At 38.2% G+C, this 21,728-nt stretch overlaps 1 protein-coding gene across 10 annotated transcripts in view; it reads right to left on the reverse strand.

The window, feature by feature from the left end:
• LOC137139443 (membrane-associated guanylate kinase, WW and PDZ domain-containing protein 1-like) overlaps nt 1-11,730 on the reverse strand; it is an 83,882-nt gene extending 72,152 nt beyond the window's left edge. For all 10 annotated transcript variants that reach the window (XM_067526683.1, XM_067526682.1, XM_067526679.1 and 7 more), the window contains exon 1: nt 10,973-11,730. In XM_067526683.1, the coding sequence (XP_067382784.1) occupies nt 10,973-11,270 (298 nt within the window). In that variant the 5' untranslated portion in view covers nt 11,271-11,730. The remainder of the gene's footprint in view (nt 1-10,972) is intronic.
• Between the last annotated feature and the right edge of the window lie 9,998 nt (nt 11,731-21,728).

Genomic DNA, 21,728 nt, shown 5'->3' on the forward strand with positions numbered 1-21,728 from the left:
ACCTAGAGGCAAAGGAAACTTGTGATTGACATTTTCTCATTTAATTTAATGACCAAAAGAATCAGTGTCAGTTTAATGATAATGCCAGTAGTCACCAGTCTATGAAAGTTATATTTCTTTATAAGTCATAGTTTATTTATTTACCACCTGCAAAAAATTCTATTTAATTAAGATCTAAACCAAACACAAGTCAGTTGTTTAAAAGATTAGATCTTATAGGAAAGGAAAGGTCTTCCCTTTGAAAATAGACAAATGCTAATTTCTTGCATTCTGTAATAGATAAATAGACACTGGAGGGTTTTTCCAAGCCTGAGTAAGTTCACTTCTAACAAAATTAGTTAATCAACACTGTAACACATCAAAATATTAACAAGCAGTGACCTGCCAACAGGAAGCATTGACCACCCTCTTTAAACTCTACTGACGCCTTCAATGTTGCTGTCTAAGTACAACAAGGACAAAGCTAAGCAAATGGTTACTCATAAATTAAATAGACCTTTTCTCAACCAGTTGTTTGTCTTTTCTGGTTCCTTTTAATGATTACAAACTATCTGTAGGAGAACATTTTACAACACAAAGATCAGTGGCTTTCGGGTTGTCCCCACAGGGGTCGCAACAACGGAACATGTCCCGCACATTCATTTGGCACAAGTTTTTATGCCGGATGCCCTTCCTGCTGCAACCCTCCCATTTTATCCGCGCTCGGGACCAACACCAAGGTTGATCTTGGTGGCTGGGCAGGGCCACGCCTGGTGGGATTCGAACCTACAGACTTCTGTGTCCCAACCCAATGCAATACAACTTAGCCCCCCACCAAGTATAAATAATGTTCAGTGTAGCAGTATCTTATTGTTGATATGTGGAAACAAGCACAGATAAATTTCCCCATAGAAACCTTTTTTAATTTTAAACTAACTTAAAGACAGAGAACTTTTAGCAAAATTAGAATGTTTCTAACATGATATTCTATTGGCATCTGAAGAAGGGTGTAATTACTGTGCTTGAAAACCATAACAACAAAACAGACTAAAAGTAGAATTATGATTCATAAGTATAAAACAGAGCCTGTAATGGTGCGTAATCCCTTCCAGATGTGTGAATCTAGGAGGAGCACAGCTTAAAAGTCAATTTATATCCACTATAAAAGACTCTCTTGCAGTGACCGTGAGCCTGTGTGTGTGTGTGTGTGTGTGTGTGTGTGTGTTTGATTGCATTAGTAGGAGCATGTATTAGTGTGTAGGTCGCTGCACATAAATGTTAATGCTGCAGGGAGCGAGAGATACAAGCCAGTTGCAAGCTATAAAACAGTATGCTAGAATGGGTTTCTAAATAATCTAAGTTAAAACAATTACACTTTTGTAGGGCAGATAGAGAAACTCTCAGCGGGAATTTTGCATCCAGACAAAATAGTTTCCATGCTGAAGAACTTTCATCAAAACGGGTGACAACAGCAAGGCAACCACACTTGTAGAAAGGTTTCAGCTTTGTGAAGCACAATTAAATAACTGAGAATTTACATTTTAAACAGGTCACAGACAAATTTCTGTCTAATTATTCATTATTCATCATTTCACACAAACTAAAGAACAGCAAAGGAACAGTTTGGCAATCATCACCTAACAATAAACATTTGTGATCTCATTAGGATTCATTCTGATTACTTGGTGATTGCTTAAAAAAAAAAAAACAAGGGCTGAGTGGGCAAGTGTGGCACTATAGCTCCACTGAGTGAGCCTCACTCCACTAGAGGAAAAATGAAAAAAAGCCACTCAATGCGAGACAGTATGCTGAAGTGTCTATTCTAGATGTGCTCATACTGACACTGTACTCACACTGAATGCACATAAATCCATCTCAAAAGCACCAAGTCTAATTTGCTGGATTTTCCATGCTTAACTACAGTGTCTGAACTCTTACTAAATGTGGCCACACACATCCTGTTTAGTCACAGATCGTTCATAGGAGCTGCTGTTGCTCTCCTACTAATTTGCTGTTCACACTTCAACTTCAATGCAGAGACAGTGTTAGCTGTGTTATCATCATATTTTATTTCTTATTTCTGCACGCAGATGACACTACACTGCTTTAAACTGCATTTTTTTCTCCTTTATCCACTCGTTACTAGAATGACTTGTGACTTTAGGGACATTGTCTTTCTGTTGAGCTTCAATTCACAGGTTCTATGTTAGCTCTTAGATTATTACACACTTTGGTCGTGGTGTGATTTTTGTTGGCCAGCCACTCATGGGGCTGGTGACAGTGGCATTTGTGCAAACCCTTTTTGTAAAACAATTTTTTGTAACCCTTTCTATCCTGGTGAGCACCAACAACTTTTCTTCAAAAGTCTTTTATAGTGAAGACCAAGATTGACTGTAATTTTTACTTTCAATTAATTTACAATCCTAGAGCTATTGATACTTTCTTAGTAAATTTATGAAAAGGTGTATTGTTTGTGTAATTAACTGTGATTAGGCCTGGCTTCAGTTTTATGGTTCATAAAAACAAGGGGATGACTGTGTCTGAAAAAAAAGTGATGCATCCTAAAATCAAACATGTCCAAGTTTGTAATCACAAAGCTAAAATTACTGGTAGTAAACCCAGACAAATTTAATGGTATCTGATTTCAAAGAATGATCTGTGTTGTCTCTGTGTATTCATAAACAGATTAAGACACAAAGACATGTCAAAGACACACAAACCTACTTGACAGGAGTCCTGCTTTTACACCCTATCCATGTTTATTACGGATAATACAACTGATGTGCTCTAGTGGAGGATGTCTTCATGGACATACTGCATGGCTGGGTTTACTATTCAGCATCGCTTGTAGCATTCCTTTCAATCTGAGGTCATTGGTAAACTTTGAGTTTTTCTTTTTTCTTTTTTTTTTTTTTACAGATCAACCACTGTGTTCATCAGGCAGTTAGCATTTAAAGCACATTAGCAAATGCCGTGCTCCTCAAAGAATATCAACAAATGAAGGCAGAAGAAACTGCTGCCAAGGGGCAATGTAGCAACCTACAATAAGGAGAGACATAATCTCCTCAAACCTCTGGATGTAGCAAAAGCCAAGAATGAAGTGCTTAGTTGCTTTGCAACATAAGATCCAGACAGTTCACAGTAAGCTTCAGAATAAAACACTGTGCATAAAATGAACAAGTTCATGCATAAAGAGAGATCTTGGCACATGGCACAAGCCAGGAACTCAACCACTTCTACAAAGAGTATGAAAATGTAAAGATTTGGGGGTCATGTGGAAAGAAAGAAGGTTCCACAACGATGCTTTGATGAAACCAAATGACAATTTGAAAAAGCAAATCGAATACATGAACACAAAGCTTCAGCTTAATAAAAGCTGCTAATGACATATGAAGAACTGGAAACTGAGGAAAAAGCCTTGCTGGCCCAAAGCCTGGACTGGATCCACAAATTTAACAAACTAAACAAGCAGACAGATGACTTGAAGCAAACAAATGAGAAAAAGAAGGACTTAGAAAAGATTTTTAGATTTTCAACAAGAACCTTTAAAATTGGAATCCTTCTATGGCCAATTATAAGTTACTGAAGATTTGGAAAAAGGTTCTAACCACTCATGACAACATTCTGCATGAAAAGCTTCAAGTGCTGGACAAAAAGCTGTAAAAGGAACTGGGCTTAGAGGACAAGAACGGTGTGATAAGAACAGAGAACAATACTCTATACACAGAAATTGTTCTCTGCATGATCAAAATGAGAGACTCTACAAACAACTCTAGAGTGAAAAAGTTATAATCAGCTATGATTCAGAGAAAATAGAAAAAGAACAACATGAGACAACTTAATTACACACCTTGCAAACACATCCAGAAGCTTAATAACAAACTGAACATACAACAAGCTTTGAGCGAATATGCGCTTTGATAAAGACGAAAAGAAATAAACTCAGCAGAAAACACTGTGAAGAGATTCACAATATGAGCATCAGGTGAAGACCTCTGGAAAGCTGAAATGCATTTTATTGGCAAACATTGTTACTGTTGTTTTCTTGTTTTCTTATTGCCTTTATACTTAATAAATATTACTAAATTTCATTAAATCATCATGTAGCCCTGTATAGTTATGGCATTGTTTGTTGATAATCTGAATAAGGTAAATGTTTGATCAAATTTGAGGAGAGAAATTAATTTTCATGTAACACTAAAGCCCTAACAACAATAACACAGATCAATGTCCAAGTTCAGTGTTAATGGTAGACTATTGTTCTTGATTTTAAGATAATTTTAAAATATACAAAAATTGTAAAAAGTAAAAGAACTAAGATGGTATTAAATGATGGTAGCTAAAAGTATTCACATTTTCTACACTTGTATTGTAAACTCTATAGTTGAAACAGGACAAAACACAACAGAGTTATGAACAGAGATTCACTTAAAAGTCTTTTTTTCACTGTGAACAGAAATTACTTTGCTATTTTATGTTCACCCTTCACTATTTAAAAGGGGAAACACACAGCATTCAGTCCACTTTTTAATGTAGACAATCTCGCAAACTATACAACCTCAAAGTACACACTCACCTAGCTAAATAAATGGCTATTCAAACACACTTGGATTAACTAACCTTATCCTAAGGAAGCAAGTCTCCATTTGTTCTCCTCCTGTCCTCCTCTCCTATAATACCTTGACTGTTCTCCCTTCATGTCCCATGCACCACAGAGAGTACTTGGCTGGACCACTGACTATATGGACTAATTATAATTTAACAACAGTAACGACACCAGTGGAAGCTCTGCTACTGTCTAGTGTTGACAGCTAGATTGCAGCTTGTTTATTCTTTTACATTTCCTCATTATTACTTCTTACCTACAGGTTTCTTTTGATGTATTTATTTCCTATTTATGTTGTTATGATCTTTAGTTTGTAGAAAGAGACACCATCCCTGTGGCTACAAGTAGCACAGAAAAGAGGAACTACTGCCTTAGTAAAATAAACACTCGCCTATTGTGCAGTTGGTATTTACATCCCAGTTATTTATCAGTGGGAGTCCTAGGTTAGTGATTTTCTAAAGAATGAATATCTCCGGATGTTTGTACTCCTAAGAACTGAAGGTAATATGAATGACTTATTAAAATTGCAGGTAGCCAGTCATTCAGTTTTTATTTACTGCCATTACACGTGTCCATGTGTGCTGGGTTCATGCCTGATTTAGGGGCTTGTACTTCTAAATGTCCAGGCCACTTTTGATTGACATCGTTCTAACATAGGTAGGAACATTTCTGTCTTCAATCCAAAACAACGGTTTTAGATATTTGACAGTTTGATAATCTGTGCTACAGGCATATGAGGTTTGATGCAAGGCTCAATTAAAGTATAATACAATGTGTCCAAAATAAAACATCATGTCACACATGGAAAAACACTCACATGGCTACAGTTAACTGTATGAAAACAATTAATGTGTCTGGCTACTGAAGCATCATGTCCAAAGTACTGATGGTTGTTTCTCATTACCTGTTTGCACTGTTTCTTTTTCCACCATATGTCCCTCTCACCTGGGGCAAAGTTTCTGTAGTACACTACTGATTGTTCAGGATTAAATGAAAAAAGTTGTACTGCGCCTTTGCTGTTACACTTGTTAGCACCACCAATGCAAAATTCTATTGTCATGTCAACCTCAGTCTGTGGCACATTTTGTGCACAAGAGCATCTGTGCATAAAAAGATAACAACAAACAAAACGGCAGTCTACACCATAAAGCGAGTGAGGAGAGTGCGTGTGTCCACACTGCTCTTGTTAAGTTAACGCTTGACGAGTCACCTCTTTCCCTTTAAATAGCTGATCCTAGAACCTGACTTAAGGTGAATTCATGTTTGACGCAGAAGGTGTCGCAAAACCCTGCACAACCCACAACTACATCATCTTTGCCCCTGCAAGGGCTCTGCGAGGGCCTGGTGTGTTCTGATCTAATTTTTAAAGTCTGCGTCACCCTATCACGCACCTCTTTGTTGATGATTGCCATACTGGTCAGAGGGCACCCCGATCCAATCACTGCCTTCTCCATTGCCTTCCTACACAGAGGTTAAAATAACTAATGTGTTCCTAAAGGCCAAATACAACATAACAACAAAAACAACATTTCCGACACTATAGTTGGAGCTGTGGAGGTTCCGGCCTCCATCCATTAAAAGACAAGCTTTCTGCTTGTCCCTTTAGGAATCGCCACAGTGGAACATGTTCCACAGGTTGATTCGGCATGTGTCTTTACGCCGGATGCCCTTTCTACCACAGCCCTCCCGTTTTTGTCTTGGCTTGCCGCTGGGTGGGGGGATTCGAGCCCGCTGCCTCCTACATCCCAACTCAATGCTCAGCAGCTGAGCCACCAGCCCCGCAAAAAAGCTTCTCATATTAAACAAACCGGCAAAAAAAGACCCCAGGCAAAAAGAACAAGAAGAAGAGAAAAAGCAGTTCCGACAACACAATGGGTCATCACTCCTGTCATCTCTCTATAAACTAAATAATAACAGGGAAGCTAAACCTAAACAAACAAAAGAGACAGATAACTTAACTAATCTCCAGCTCAAACTGACATAACAAACTAAAATAATGAAGCCCTACCACTTAAACGTGCAGGGAGTAGAAAAAAAATCACAAGCTCTGGGGAAAACACAGGGAAGGAGAAAACTACTTACCAAAAATGCAGCTGCCTGTGTGTGTTTTTGCGTGTGTGTGTGTGTGTGTGTGTGTTCTCTCTACTTTCCCGCACTACTTATCTGTCCTTATCCCCTCACCCTCCCTCCACCTGAGCACTGAGGTGTGCAACAGGCTGGGGGAGGAGGGGAGTAGAGGGAAAAGAAAAAAAGGGAAAGAGAAAGAACAGGACACACACAGAGGCATATGTAACAGCAACAACACAAATGTGTTGGGGGGGGCTTGCACAAGTATGAACGCATTGGTAGGCACACCACACACACCCCTGCATGGGAGCTTGTGAATGATTCACGCCGGCAAGCTCGTTTGGGCCCTTAGTACTTCTTCCTGATGTGTTGCTAAAATTTTGCTGCCCCAGCTTGTGTCTAGTGGAAAAGTCCCTTTGCTGTAAGTTACTGTTTCATGATTCCACTCACAGGGTAACATAAAGATTGCTGAGGTTACAGTACCACAAATATTTAGTGTGTTGCCTGGTGTTACGTGTGACAGGGAACACACAACTGGAGATCCAAATCTTGGTGAGCCTTTTGACAAAAATATCCTATTAGTTTATATGTCTGTACACATAAGTGAAAAATCTAATTTAAGTTTGTCTTTTGTTTTCTGCAGGTCTCAAATTGATTTGTAAAAAACTGAACTTTTTAAGTTTCTTATTGCTTCTTTTTCAGAAACAGCCTCTTTCCACCTGTGCACCTCCTGTGTGTGTGTGTGTGTCTCTGATGGATCCTCTAGTCAGCATTCTCTTACAGAATTTTTTTTACCAATTCTTTCTTAAAAAACATAAATAACAAATAAACAAAAAAAAAAAAAACAAGATTGTTTTGAGAAAGACAAATACACACCCCTAATGCAATATAGTCATATGATACTATGTTGTTCTGTTTTTTAGCTTTGGCATCTGCTGTTAAGTCACAGTGTAGGGTCTGCTACATATTAGTGACCCCAAAATTGGTACGAGCTCAGAGACACTTCAACAAGACATGGTAGGCATCCTCAAGGTTTAAATTATTTACCAGATGTCTTCCTAATCACAATGTTAACGTGATTACAAGGACTTAGCAGGGTGATGTGAGAAAGTGAGGGTGAAGGGTGAAACAAGCAAAAGAAAACAAATCTGGGCATAAAATCTGTCTTTTCCATTGGGGTGTACCAGTGAACTCCAGGCCCTCTTAGGAATGCCTGGCATCTAGCACGCTGTCCTAATTCCTGTTGGCTGGGTCCAACATGACCAAGGTCTATTTGTGCTAGGAATAAGATGCGCAGCCAACATAAAGCCCAAAACCTTTCAGGTGCTGGGTGCTCTGTGGTTTTCTCTGAATATTACCTAAAGGTACCTAACTCAATTAAAAAGTATGTTCAAACAATAATCCAAACTACAGCACTGCTTCTTGATTCATTATATAACTTAAGTACAAAACATTTCTCAAAAACTCATACTCTCTACCATCACTACTTACTAGAAGCAACAACTGTCAAGTAATGTAATGATATCTATGGTGTGGTGCACAACCTTTACACCTATACAGGTGCAATGCTGTTAAAGGGTCCTCACTAAAAACAGTCAAGACAAGACTATGACAACAAAACCTTACACCTGTGAGCTAGAGTCAACTGATGATAACAGATAAGAGCTACACTGTTGGGCCAAAGTCCTAATTGGTCTGAAAACGCTCTGTACTTGTACTTTAACCCTCAAAAAATTTCATAACATAAATATAAACAAAGAATAGCGAACAAAACTACGATTATAGAACAATATACAACATAAACCCTGAGAAGGCAAAAAAAAACGACATGTTAAGCAACCACTGAGTGTGTTTTGGGGGGGAGGAGGTGAGAGTTGGAAGGATGGGGTGCATCCAATTATGGTAAAAAGAACAGGAAATAAGCTATTGTAATGTGGCCTGTAGATTGTGCGTCTTAATCTTTTTTTTTTTTTAATTGAAGCTGCAGCACTTGTTGTGGAACACAGCCAATTAAAATACATAACACAGAGTCACACTTCAGTCAAAAGTTAACACAGACACAAGATTCAGCCTGACTTTTGGGGATTATTATTATTTACATTGTCCATTATAAATAAGCATCTACAAAAGTACTTTAAAATAAAAGAAAAACCCTCCAAAACCTACCTGAAAATTATCACCATTTAAAGTTTTCTTCAATGTCAAACTAACCCGGTGATAGTTGTCTGTATTGTCAGTGTGTACAATCCAAACAGAACCCACGAGTAGTCACTTCGGCATATGTTCAGTTTGCCATATTGTAAACAAATGAATGCACAAAAATGTTGTTGCTTAAAGTTTGAATCAAAACTACCGTGTCTCCTTACATCTCCCAAACCCTAGATTGGGCTACCTATACTGGGATTTACTTATTTCATATGCCAGGCCAAAGGATTTTACAGTGTGCATGCACAAACACATTGTGTTTGATTTTATGTACTGTTGTGTAACTAACAAACAAATCATTAATTTCCTTCCAATTTTACAGATTTAAAGTGTTATTTACAGAGCTTAAAAACGTCAAAGTCAAAAGCACAGCAGTGTAACATTCCACCTTTTTCACAGGAATGCTCAGACTTCATCCAGACTGGTTTGTCTATCAGCATTCCTCTGGGAAAGCAACACACCTGTGGGCACTGTAGTATACCACAGCCCTGACCTGCCTAGCTGTGCAAAGTGATAAGGTTTCAGCACTGAGGTGATGTGACCTCCTGTTATAAAGATCCACAGCTCTTTAGAGAGGAAAGGAGAGACATCCCATCCATCCTGCCAGTCTGTCATCTGGACGCGGACAGTTAGATCACAGTCCCTGCCTAATTCTGTATTAGAGCCCACCAAACTATGAGGCACAATAGAGGTTTTGTGAGCTACACATGATACCCCCCTCCTTTAATTACTGCCATGGAAAATCTGCTGACTCATGCAATAAACTAATCACTAGGCCATGAACATGGTTTCAGGATATTCTTAATGTCTCTGGTCAAAGTTTTACAAATTACAAAAACTGTACTCAAATTAAAATCCACAAAGAGTTTTGTAAACATTGTCCCACGGTGAATGCCTGCTCTGATTTTAGGTCAAACAAATGCTTGTCCTGCAAACACATAGCAGCTGTGGTGCTGAGCTCTTGTCCCAGGGGTCGAGACTTCAGCTTCAGAGGTCAAGCGTTCACTGTGAAGCCACTAATGGACATACAGTGGCCTACACCAGAGAGACAGTGATGCTACACTGAAACTAAAGCATGGTTATATAACTCTGTTAATGATTTCCCCAGACAGGAGGCTCCGCAAGCTTTGTCAAATGTTGTGTAAGTGTGTGCTCAAGGGAACAAATGTGAATGTGTGTGGAAACAGATATTTGAGGTGAAACCTAACCAAATTGTTAATTTAACAAGAGCATACTGTGTTTTACTATTCTCTCAGGTACATCCAGATTTGGCTGGGATTAAAAACATGAATAATAATAAAAGGGTCAGGAAAAAACACTCTGGTAACAATGAGAACAAAGTCTGAATCCCTCCAGCCATCTCACAGACAGATGCAGATGCAGCAGACCGTGGGCAATAGGTCAAGCTCATCTAACACACAGAGAGCACTTCCAGAAATAACCCCAGCTGCCCAGGAGCTGCTGTCTCACTCTTACAAACAATGCTGCCCTGACTTTACATAAACACACAGGAAAGTAACTGAAAAATCAATTTGTGAACCAACCCAAAAAAATGCAACATTTTTTCAGGCACCAGTTTCTACGATTACGGTTAGATTGAGATCATGAACAGGAAATTGAATGTATTTGGATTTGGAGCTGTAAGATGAAAAAATCAAAACATTCGAAGATGTCGTCATGGGTTGTGAATGGTATTTAAAAAAGGAAACCAGCAATAGACCCTGTTTGGTGTGACTGTTACAGAAACTCTGGACCTGCATTCACTGTAGCGGCCTGATCTGTGACCAAGTCTGACCCAGAGTTGGTTTAGTCATGTTAGACAAACCAGTGAGGGAGGACTGTCAGTGCAGCTTCATGTCAAAGCCTGTGAAAACTCCAGGCTGCTGTGGAGAGAAGATGAGCAGCAGCACTGCTCTCCTCTGTCCTACTTCACAAAAATCCCCATTTTGTTACGGGCTTATAATGCTGAGCCACATGGCAATTATAAAAAAAAACTTACACTGTGATTTATGAACTCTATGAGAATGTGTGCGTGTGTGTGTGTGTTAATCTCCTTCTCTTTCACATACACACACACACGTGACTTTTTCAAATTGTATAGCTCACATTTCTTACCTTGACGCACAGTTTTCAACCTGACAGGACTATTGCAGCATTGGATCACAGTTAAAATGTCATAAAGAGGTAATCCCGACACGGGCAACCCCTCAACTTCCAGGAGCAGCTCCCCTTCGCAGAGTTTACCCTCCTGATAAACCACAGCATCCTCTTTAACTTGACCGATGAAGGGAAACTCTCCATTCTCCGCTCCGCCGCGCAGCTCCACATTCAGATTCCCACACGCGTCCCTTAAAACCGCGCACTCGTTCAGTTTGATGATCCAGTGGTTCTTCTTGTGAATGACTTTTGACATTATGAATCAGAACAAAATCAAACCTGTTAGTCCTGCGAAGTGGTGTAAGCCCAAGCATGGCACAGAGTCTTCCCCACCAGACAGAAAACTTCAGCGGGCTTGGGTCTTCCTCCAAGCTGGCACATTCTCACCCTTGTCCTGAGCTAAGGAATGCTGCTCCCAGTGTGTAATTATCCCGATGGGTCAAAATCCAGGCTGCTGTTGTTTCCGCATCTTTAGCACCAACGCACGCTCTCATTCCTCGCTATGGGCTTTAATCCGCGTTATTGTTGCCTAGTTTACATCCAAAAACTATCGCCCTCATTAATCTTCTAGTCCTGCCTCCTCCTTTGGAGAGTATGTCCACTTTGTATAACTTTCCAAGTAAAGTCTGCACTTAACTTAAAGTTGAGGGCAGGTTGAATTGTACACACAACCAGCGGCGCCTTTAAGCAGGTAACACACGTTCATCCTATTTGCTCCTGCGCCGGAGTGGGAGAAGCGGTAGAGGAGGGGGCGCATGCGTCCAGCTGCTTCTCCACATCACAAGGGAAAAATCCTCTCCGCCCACCAGCCAGCAAGTGTTTTCAACTAGCTCCACAGTGATATCAGCTTCTAACCTCCCCAGGAGATTCAGCATGTGGTCGTTATTCATAAAAAATGGAGACACACCGCAGGGCTCCGCGCACAGGCGAGCTGCATGTTTAATAATGTTGTTGGTTTAAATATAAACAGCAGGTGAGTCCTGAGGAGCCACGAAGTGATAGGTGAACTGTTCCTACTCGTGTTTTACATGGGTCATGGTCAAGTTTAGAGCAAGTGTTGTAGGCAAATTCAACTGAATTACTATAATAATAATAATAATAATAATAATAATATCTTGTTATTATAATTATAGATTGTACATTACTTTTGTACAAAGTTTAATATGTAATGTACACCTGTGTATATTGATATTTTTTACTTAAGTGAAGCTGAATAAATTCAAAATCCTACTTTAGGAATCAGGAATATCGTCAACACAGTGTAGTTAAATGTACTTTATTATTTCTGTTTAAGTTAATATAACTAATATAACACACAATAATACATCGTTCTTTATTATAGGTTTTGTAACACTCACTTCTAGGCTGTAACATCACAAACAACCATTAAACATGCTTGTGAAGGAAGAAATAGACACACACACAAAACCCTCCTGCAAAAGTATTGACCATTTTTCCAGTATATCTGATATACTGCAGTACTTTATGCTTGTTGCTTAGTCTTTTTCACAAGCTCATATAATATTGCATAGTAGATTTTGGTACAACGTGTCCATTGCATGACTACAGTTTATGTATGTATGTTGACCTGCAATACAAAAGAATGCTTTGTTTCCCTGATTCGTTCATTCTTTCTGTCTGTCTTTCTGTTTTTTTTTTTAAACATAACACTTAAAGATCAAATAGACTTTCTACACCGCCCTAAGAGAAACCAAACATATTAAAACGTGTTACCGTTACATTATCTACAATAATGCAAATATCTGGGATGTCTGCAGTTTGGAAGGGATCAGGTGAAAAACACATGTCGCCGCAGGCGGAAAACAAGCTCTCCGTTGTTCCTGCTTGTTCAGATAAAGCACAGGAACTGGCACTCTACCACGCGCTGCGAGGGCAGTGTCCTGGATGGCAGGGCATGAAAAGTATCTTTCCATCCCATTTCATGTTGAGTGCTGGGAGTGTTCATGTTGACTCAACTGTGTCTAATGTACCTCTCTTCCTTGTTATATACAGTAGAGTATTTGTCTCTATGACCTAGAATATGGCAGCTTTTTTATGTTTTCATTCTGGGATCAACATTAGCTTGAGTTACCTATACCTCTGTGAACACCACATACAAACCAAATCAGACACTGCTAGTCACATGGCATGTGACATTCTCAGCGAGAACTAACAGCTCTATGGCACTGAACAGGACACTATGTGATTTACGCAGTGAGGTGTAACTAGCATGCAGCTGTGTGTACCTGAAAACACATCTGTAATAGTACATACAGTGATGAGTGTTAGATTACCAACCTATGGTAGATACATATTTTATTGGCATTAAGGAAAAACAACTCCCCTTTGGATTCACATGCTCAGTGAGACTTGTAGGGTCTGAGATATAGCTCTTGATTTTTGTATTTTGCTAAGAATTACACGGTCTGACTTTGAGGTGAGCGTTTCTGTGTTTTGGTAAGTGAGTGACCGTTTTGAATGCTTATCACATGTCAATAATACTTTATCTGTAGAACATTGAGGTCTAAATTGTTTGGAATTGGTTTCATGAGCCTTTCCAGATTAATGTGCAGCAACCATTCATTCCTTAAGACCATTGCGTATGTCTTGCCCTCTTGAAATTGTGTTAACACACACCTAAATGCTCCAGACCAGCAAAGTGCCAAAACACCTGGTTTTATAAAGGTCTGTACATCAGCTGATGATTAATGCACGAAGGGCATGAAGTGCTGTACAAAAATGCTGTACAAACAGTAAAGGGTTGCTCAGTATAAACTCAAAATAAATCTACACCACTTTCCCCAGCGATCCCTATGACAAGTCAAAATGTCTGTGGGTTTACTGTTGTGGCACCAGACTACAACAAAACTGTCTTAACAGTTTCTTAATAGTGTCAGCAGTTTGAAAGTGAAGGTGGATTGACCTCTATACAGTAAATGCACGTCACAAACTGGGGCAATGCTAAGCAGAGAATGTAAGGACACAGACAGAGAAAGTGTATCATATAAAAATGTCGGAGCTCCCGTTGTTGTATAAGTAGCCATGCTAATTGCTGCAGTTTATGGTTTCAACCCTGGATGTGCTATTTCTTGTCCTGCCTAACGTCACATCAGTAAATTTCACAACAATCTGGAATGCAGCTTTGGGAGATGTCAGTCAAGCTGAAGTTCTGATGCGTAATCAGGAATATGGGCAGTCCCATTAAAAAAGCTTAGAAAAAATAAAAACAAATGATTTTTAAAATGTATTATTGTAACATTTTATCATCTATTATCTCTTTGTCCCCGGATTGTCATAAAAATGTTACTGTTTGACATGTCCCTACTAATATTTTGAAAGGACAGAAAAGTCTCTCTGCACATTATCTTCAGTTTGTAGCAGCACAGACATCTGGAGATATGAATTCTTAAGAAAATCACAAAAAAATTAATAAATCAAAAGAAACATGTAAATAAGAAGTAATAAAGGGAACACTGATGGATTCTGGGTAACGCTGTTTGGAAGTCGCCATCTAGCTCTTAAGATTGGACATTAGTTACGGTATCTAATTCATGAATAACTAACATTGCTAAAACTGTAAATACATTTTCAAAATAAAAATTTACCTTATGAGTACAGTACTGTAAATTGTATTTTCCCAAGTCCATAATCTTTTCTATATCTGTTTTAAAAGTGCCAAAGGCTTTGAGGAAATAAGTACAAAATAAGGATGATAGGTTCAAACTCTTTTAATTGATTACAGCTTAATCTACAGTGCATTTAGAAAGAATCGCTCAACGTTTTTCACATTTGTGTTATATTACAGCCGTATTCCAAAATGGATTCAATTCATTATTTCCCCCAAGATTTTACAAACAATATCGCATAATGAAAACTTGTTTGTTTGAAGTTTGTTTGAAATCATTGCACATTTATTAAAAATAAAAAATGAAAAAAATGCCAGTAGCAGTATTCACTGCCTTTGCTTAATACTTTGTTGAACCTCTTTTAGCACCAGTTACAGCCTCAAGTCTTTTTAAGTATTATGATACAAGCTTGGCTCACCTTGCTTTGGCCAGTTTCTCAGATTCTTCTTTGCAGGCTCCATCAGGTTGGATGGGGAGCGTCGGTGTACACCCATTTTCAGACCTCTCCAGAGATGTTCAATGGGGTTCTAGTCTGTGCTCTGGCTGGGCCACTGAAGGACAGTGGAGGCCACTGTGCTCATTGGGACCTTCAATGCTGCAGAAATGTTTCTGTACCCCTCTGTGCCTCGGTAAAATCTTGTCTGAAAGGTCTACAGACAATTCCTTTGACTTATTGGTTTGTCCTCTGACATACACTGTTAACTGTGGGACGTTATATAGACAGGTATATACTTGTCCAAGTCATTTACAATCAACTGAATTTCCCACAGGTGGATTCCAATTAAGCATCTCAAAGATAATCAGTGAAAACAGGATGCACCAGAGCTGAATTTTGGAGGCTGTAAATACTTGTGTACATGGAATTGTTTTTGTTTTTTATTTTTAATAAATTTGCAAAGATTACAAACAAACGTCTTTCATGTTGGTATTATGTGGTATTGTTTGTAGAATGTTAAAGAATATAATGAATTGAATTCATTTTGGAACAAGGCTGTAACATAACAAAATGTGGAAAAAGGTAGGCGAAGCAAATACTTTCTGGATGCACTGTACATTTATGCATTGAAAATGACAGATGAGGGATGGAGGGCATGTCCCTAACAATGTTGAAACCAAACCTGCACCCTTGGTAACAGACACCTTGTCTAGTTTTATGAATGACAGTAATTGGCTGTCCAAACAGAGAGAATGCCACAAGTCCAAAATCAATGCACTGTAATTAAATATTAACCAGCAAGTCAAACGTTCTATTGATCTGTCATGGCAGCCAGGAGAATAGAAGATTCTGCAGCAAAGATCTCGCTTTGTGACAAGAGACAGAAAGAGAGAGAGAGCACATTAGGATAGATCAATAGGTCCCATCAAATTCTGTCCATCACCTTGTAAACTATATAAATATATCACATACATATGATGCATTACTAGCCTTTCTAAATGTATCATTTTTTATCAATTAAAATACCACACAAAATTCCATACAATTCAATGAAATGTCCACGTTTAAAAACTTTTTTGAAAAGTGACAGATCACAATTAGTACCCTATGCAGGAAATCCACACAGGGTTTTTGGAATGTGGAATCATAGGAAACAGACTCATGTACACCTGTGAAGGATCAGATGGCTGGAGGGTTTGTTAAATAATGCAGAAGTTGAATCCTCGTATTCCTGATCTCTCAGCAGGACACAGGGCTGAAATCTTGTCTTTTAGAAAACTGGATAGACAGTACAGTTACATTTTATGAGCATGAGTTTATACTGTCCATTCATGTATAAAATGTATAAAATGACAATGTTGCAAAATTATATAATTAAAATACATACTGTAACTTCTGATAAATAAAATCGCTATCATAATTGTCTTGAGAAAAGCTCCTGCCTGTTAAAGAAGATGAAACAGAATCTGGGCATAAGATGAAGATGAAGGCATATATAGAAACTGATCAACTTAAAGACAGCCTCAGAATTACATAGAAAGAGATATCACAGTGGTTATAACAATTACTTTTACTAGTAGTCATTAAAAATTAGGCCATTTGTGAAGCTGTAACACATAAGCCATAAGAGTGGCGATGGGACAGACCCTTATCCACAGACACACACGCATGCACGCACACACACACAAACACACACGCACCTTACATAAGACACACACTTGGCTGTGAGCGTAGAAAACAACGCTCATACTTCCCCTTCAATGGTTCTTAACCATGCAGTACACAACAGAAGCAGACAGTGAGCAACACTGAATTATTCAGGCATACAGAACATTGCAGCAATAGAGAGAACAGGGCTGTTCAGCAAAGCAAAGAACATTCAAAGATGGAAATGTTTGCGGGCGTTGTTTGTTTTAATAGCACGGAATATGATGTATGTACACCAGTGATCAAAGGAATCTTAGTTCAATTATTCAAGAACAATTGGTATGAGGTATTAGTAGATTTCTTTTGAAATTTATTTTGTAGTTCATTTCTTTTCAAGCTTTTGAGTATTTTCCCACCACTACTGCACAAACAAACAAATTTTCTGCTGGCATGCTAACGCACAATACCCAATATCTGATGCATTATATTTGCAGCCATGAGGTTAGTTTAAAAATATTAAATGAGAGTGAATAGTATGACTTTCTTTTCTACCTCTACTTGACATTGATCATACTTTTAACAGGAGACAACTGGTCCAATTTTAGCCAGTGTAGTAGACATACTGCAACAACATGGTCCAATTAATCTTTTCTAATTTCCTTTTAGTTTATCCTTAATGCAAATAAAATGTTAATTTGCTATTTGTTTTCTTTGTTTCCTTATTGAGATCCTTTTAAAAATTGCTTAGAAATGTGCTTTGTCTATATGGTAGGATTATTTGAGGTTTCATATGCATAATAATTGTTAGTATTTAGAAAAAAATTGAAATATAAAAAGGATTTATTTAGCTCAAATTTTAATAATTCATAAAGTTACCACTGACTTGCAACTGTGAAAGATCTCAGATATCTAATCAGTATCTAGCTAGCTCAAAAAGGTGCTGCCCCGTCTTTCTCCTCTCAAATATCAGCTACAGTAACTACAGAAACATCATGTACGTATCCTCTTGAAGCAGTAATTGAACTTTATGCCCTAAGACTTTGCTACATGATTAGTATAGGCATGGAGCTGTCTCTGCTTTCATTTTTATGTTTTACATTCACAGTTATTTTTTTTGTGCCTGTGATTTCAGTCAAATCTCTAAATTTAATGTAATACAACAATGTTTCTCTCTGAGCAGAAATAATGTCCACTAATGTGAAACTGGATCAACAAACTGGATTGACAAGAAGCCAAAAAAAAAGACAAACAAAAGGTTTTGAAAAAAAGTGACTTTCTTTCAGATGAAAAGAGGGAGAGTATTAGCATACGATTTATGAGATGAAAAGCATTTAAAAATGTGAAGCACTGGACTCGTTTGTGTAATTTTTCTTTCAAATGTTTCTGAGGATTTGCTCTACTGATGTGAGGGTCTATTTGCTACTTTTTGTAACAAACAACACAAATTGGAGGAAACTGTGCAGGAAACAGTCTCCTCTTCGTTTGATGTGAGTCTGGAAGCTGCCATCTATGCTCCTGTGCTGGACTACGATTATGTTTCCCACCCGCCAGCATCTAAGAAATGTTAGCTGTAGTGTAATATAATTGGCTTCTACAGAGGAATTTTAACCCATTGTCGTTTTCAGTCTGTTTCGTTGGCTCTAATGCAAAGCTAACCAACTTAGCCTGTAAGGTAAATCTAGTAAGCGTCACAGGCTTAAAGCACAGCCTAAAGCGGAAATGTTACCCATTCGCTAAATACTTCCGGTTTTTGTGAAAAAGGTCTATGGTGGAAAATGCATCCTACAAATCTATGTTAAGCAGATACAAAAGTAGTGTGTGATGAACATTTTATGAAAAAGTTTATTTTGGACCACTTTGGAATGCCTGGATATATATTACATTAACATTTTGCTTTACCTCACTACTTTTCTCTTATTATTGTTAGGGGGCCTGGTCGCTCAGTGGTGGAGCATTGGGTGGCTCCACCCAGCCATCATGAGCAGACTTGGTTCCGGTCCTGAGCCAGAATAAAACGGGAGGGTTGCAGCAGGAACAGCATCTGGCATTTAAAAAAAAAACACATGCCAAATCAACATGCAGAACATGTTCCACTGTGGGGACCCCTGAAGAGACAAACCAAAAGCCGTTGATCTATTCCATTATTATTGTTATTTTTTTTCTTCTTCAAACATTTTATGTTGTCCCAGTATCTACAATGAAACTCTTAAAGACATTAAATAGTTTTTGCTTACTTTTTTCATACAGCCATGCACCAACCCCATCCCTCAAACCTAATAAAACATTTTATGTTTTAGTTAACAGAAATCTTATTGTACTGAATATTTTCTTTGTTGCAAAAGAGTCTGACTAAAACAAAACAGTCTGTCAGAAATGTAATTGTTTTATTACAAACGTAAGGCAAAAGTAAAAAAAAAGCTCTTCACCTTGCACTTGGGAATCAAAGGAAAGAAAAAAAAAGGGAGCAGTACTCTCTTCTACTGGGCAGATCTTTAGAGCAGGACATGGCTTCGGGAAATACTACCAACAGAGTTGGTACAAAGTTGTATTGTAGGAAATGCAGTGCAGAGCACCAACGCACCTATTACAAAAACAAAGCAAAAACAAGGTCTTAGAAATAACTTTGATGACAACAATAGAACTGATACAATGAGAGATTTCCATTGTCTGTGTTCAGAGATGAGTCAGCCCATTATTGTGACTACCACACAGAGGATGTTTGGGGGTGTGAGGATATAGAAGATTGTTGTCCAGGAAGTCACAAAGCAATTAGAGAAGGATGCCTTTTTTAATGAGGATATCCTGTGCACACAATCCCGTCATTTGATGGATTTTGACAGAACACACTGAAAAGATTTAATGGAGTTGGCATAAAGTATATATCGATTGGTTAATTAAATGTAAGGCAGCACATAATAATATTTTTTTCTCGACGAATCGATTCGTTTTTTGATTCATCCACAAATCTATGAGCAATTTTTCCCATTAAATTCTTTTTAAATTTTTTGCTTAATGGCAAAGTCACACAAGACAGACATTTCTCTGAGCATTTTATACAACATGCATCCCCAAAGCTGAGAAGACAGAGAGATTTTTGGGGGGTAAAACATGAACAACAACGACTAAAGACCATCAGCTTCAGCCGCACTCACAGTCATGGTGTCACCATAAACTGCACCCACTGGCTAAAGCCCAGCTACATAACAGACACAACATGCAACAGAAATGACACCGCTGCACAGAACAGAACGGAACTCCCACAATCCCCAGTGCCTCAGGTTCAGCGACCACTCCCCTTGAGTCGCTACAATAATATAACAATTAATTTACTAAAAATAAAATCTTTAAATAATCAATTATTTATATTTCAATATAATAACTTAAAGTATACACTGCAGGGCAATTTTCCTCCCCCCAAAAATAGGCCAGTCTTAACTGGTACTCTGCTGCCAGCGGCCTTCTGCATCCCAACCCAATGCTCCAACACTGATCCATCAGGCCCCACTGTAACACACAGCTCAGCTCTGCTCTGCTTTGGTCTCCACTAAGTGCTGATGGGAAAATCAAGCTTTTTAGATAAGAAATGCTATTTGTGGCTGAATTGATAATTTACAGTAAATTTATCAGACCGTTCATCCCTGAAAGCAGAAACTTTTTCTTTTTCTTTTTCGTTAAATGTATGAGTGGATGGAAAACTAAAGGATTTAAATGTTTTCTTGTCTCCCAGCATCCAATTTAAATTTTACATTTAGTAGTTGGATAATTGCAGGCCCTGATGCAGGACAGCACATGAGAAGTATGGCCTACCTTAGAAGTATCTCCATTTTATAAATAGGAAAAATTATGCACATTAACAACCGCTGCTGCTGGCAGTAAACATTGTGTATTTGACAGGATGCTGCATGTCCATTTAAACCTGGCGATAAGCTTTTAATTACCGGATCCTTCTATAAGCTATAGAATATACTTTCCTGCCTCACTGGCATTGTTTTCAATATTACAGAGACTTTGAAGTATAAAACTTAACTAAAACTGGCTTCAAAAAAAGCTTTGCACTGTGGCTATGCGTTCTCATTTATGGAATTATTTTGGCTCCACGGCTGCCATTGCTGAGTCTTTTTATATCAGCTGGCTGCCATTTGTATATTCATCTTTTGATGCTATGCAAACAGATATGTACACACACACACAAACAGGCACACATACACAAACACACATGCATTGACTATTTATAAAATGCAGGTTCTGTTTTTTTTTTGCATACATTTTAAAATATATGGTTGGGTATTAAATGTGTAAATACATAAGTACACTAGCAAACTATAAACGAATAGCAAGAGATGTAGCTTGTCCACAAGATGTATGAGTACCAATCATAGCTAATTAGGTGATAGATATGTATCGTACATTGCTGGGAGGCTGCTGTTGTTAAAAATGCATATGTCTGATTGATGGATTGGCACATTTTGTTATGTCGCAAACATTAAGTAGCAAAACAGGTCCAGTTGCCATGGCTTCCTATGTGTTTACCAGATGTTTTCTGTCCTTATAGAGTCACCTAATAGGGCACTTTGGGAATTCACGGGACACAGATATTTTTACATGTTACTGCTCACAGATAAACCTTATATCACACACTCACCATGTGTGGTGTGTGATGTTTTGAATAAATCAAAGTGAAAAAAATGAATGGTTGAATTTATTTCTCTGTACTTGTAATCTTAAATCTTGCGCTTTTTAAGGCATTTTTAAATCTCTTGATTTTCTTTATGTCTGTTTTGAAAAGTCTTGTTTAAAGAATTAACTGAATTGAATTAGAATTTTGTTTTTGATGTGTTGACATCTATTTGGCTCCACACATTTCCCTCTTTTGATTAATTTATGTACAATGAACACCACTTACAGAACAGTATAGATTTAAAAGAGGTTTTACAGTGATCACTGACATTGTAGACTGGCATGTTGTGTGTTACTCTTTAATTAATGGTCCAAGGCAGGGAAAAAT

The sequence above is a fragment of the Channa argus genome, chromosome 13 (genome assembly GCF_033026475.1).
Source record: "Channa argus isolate prfri chromosome 13, Channa argus male v1.0, whole genome shotgun sequence".
Classification (NCBI taxonomy): domain Eukaryota; kingdom Metazoa; phylum Chordata; class Actinopteri; order Anabantiformes; family Channidae; genus Channa; species Channa argus.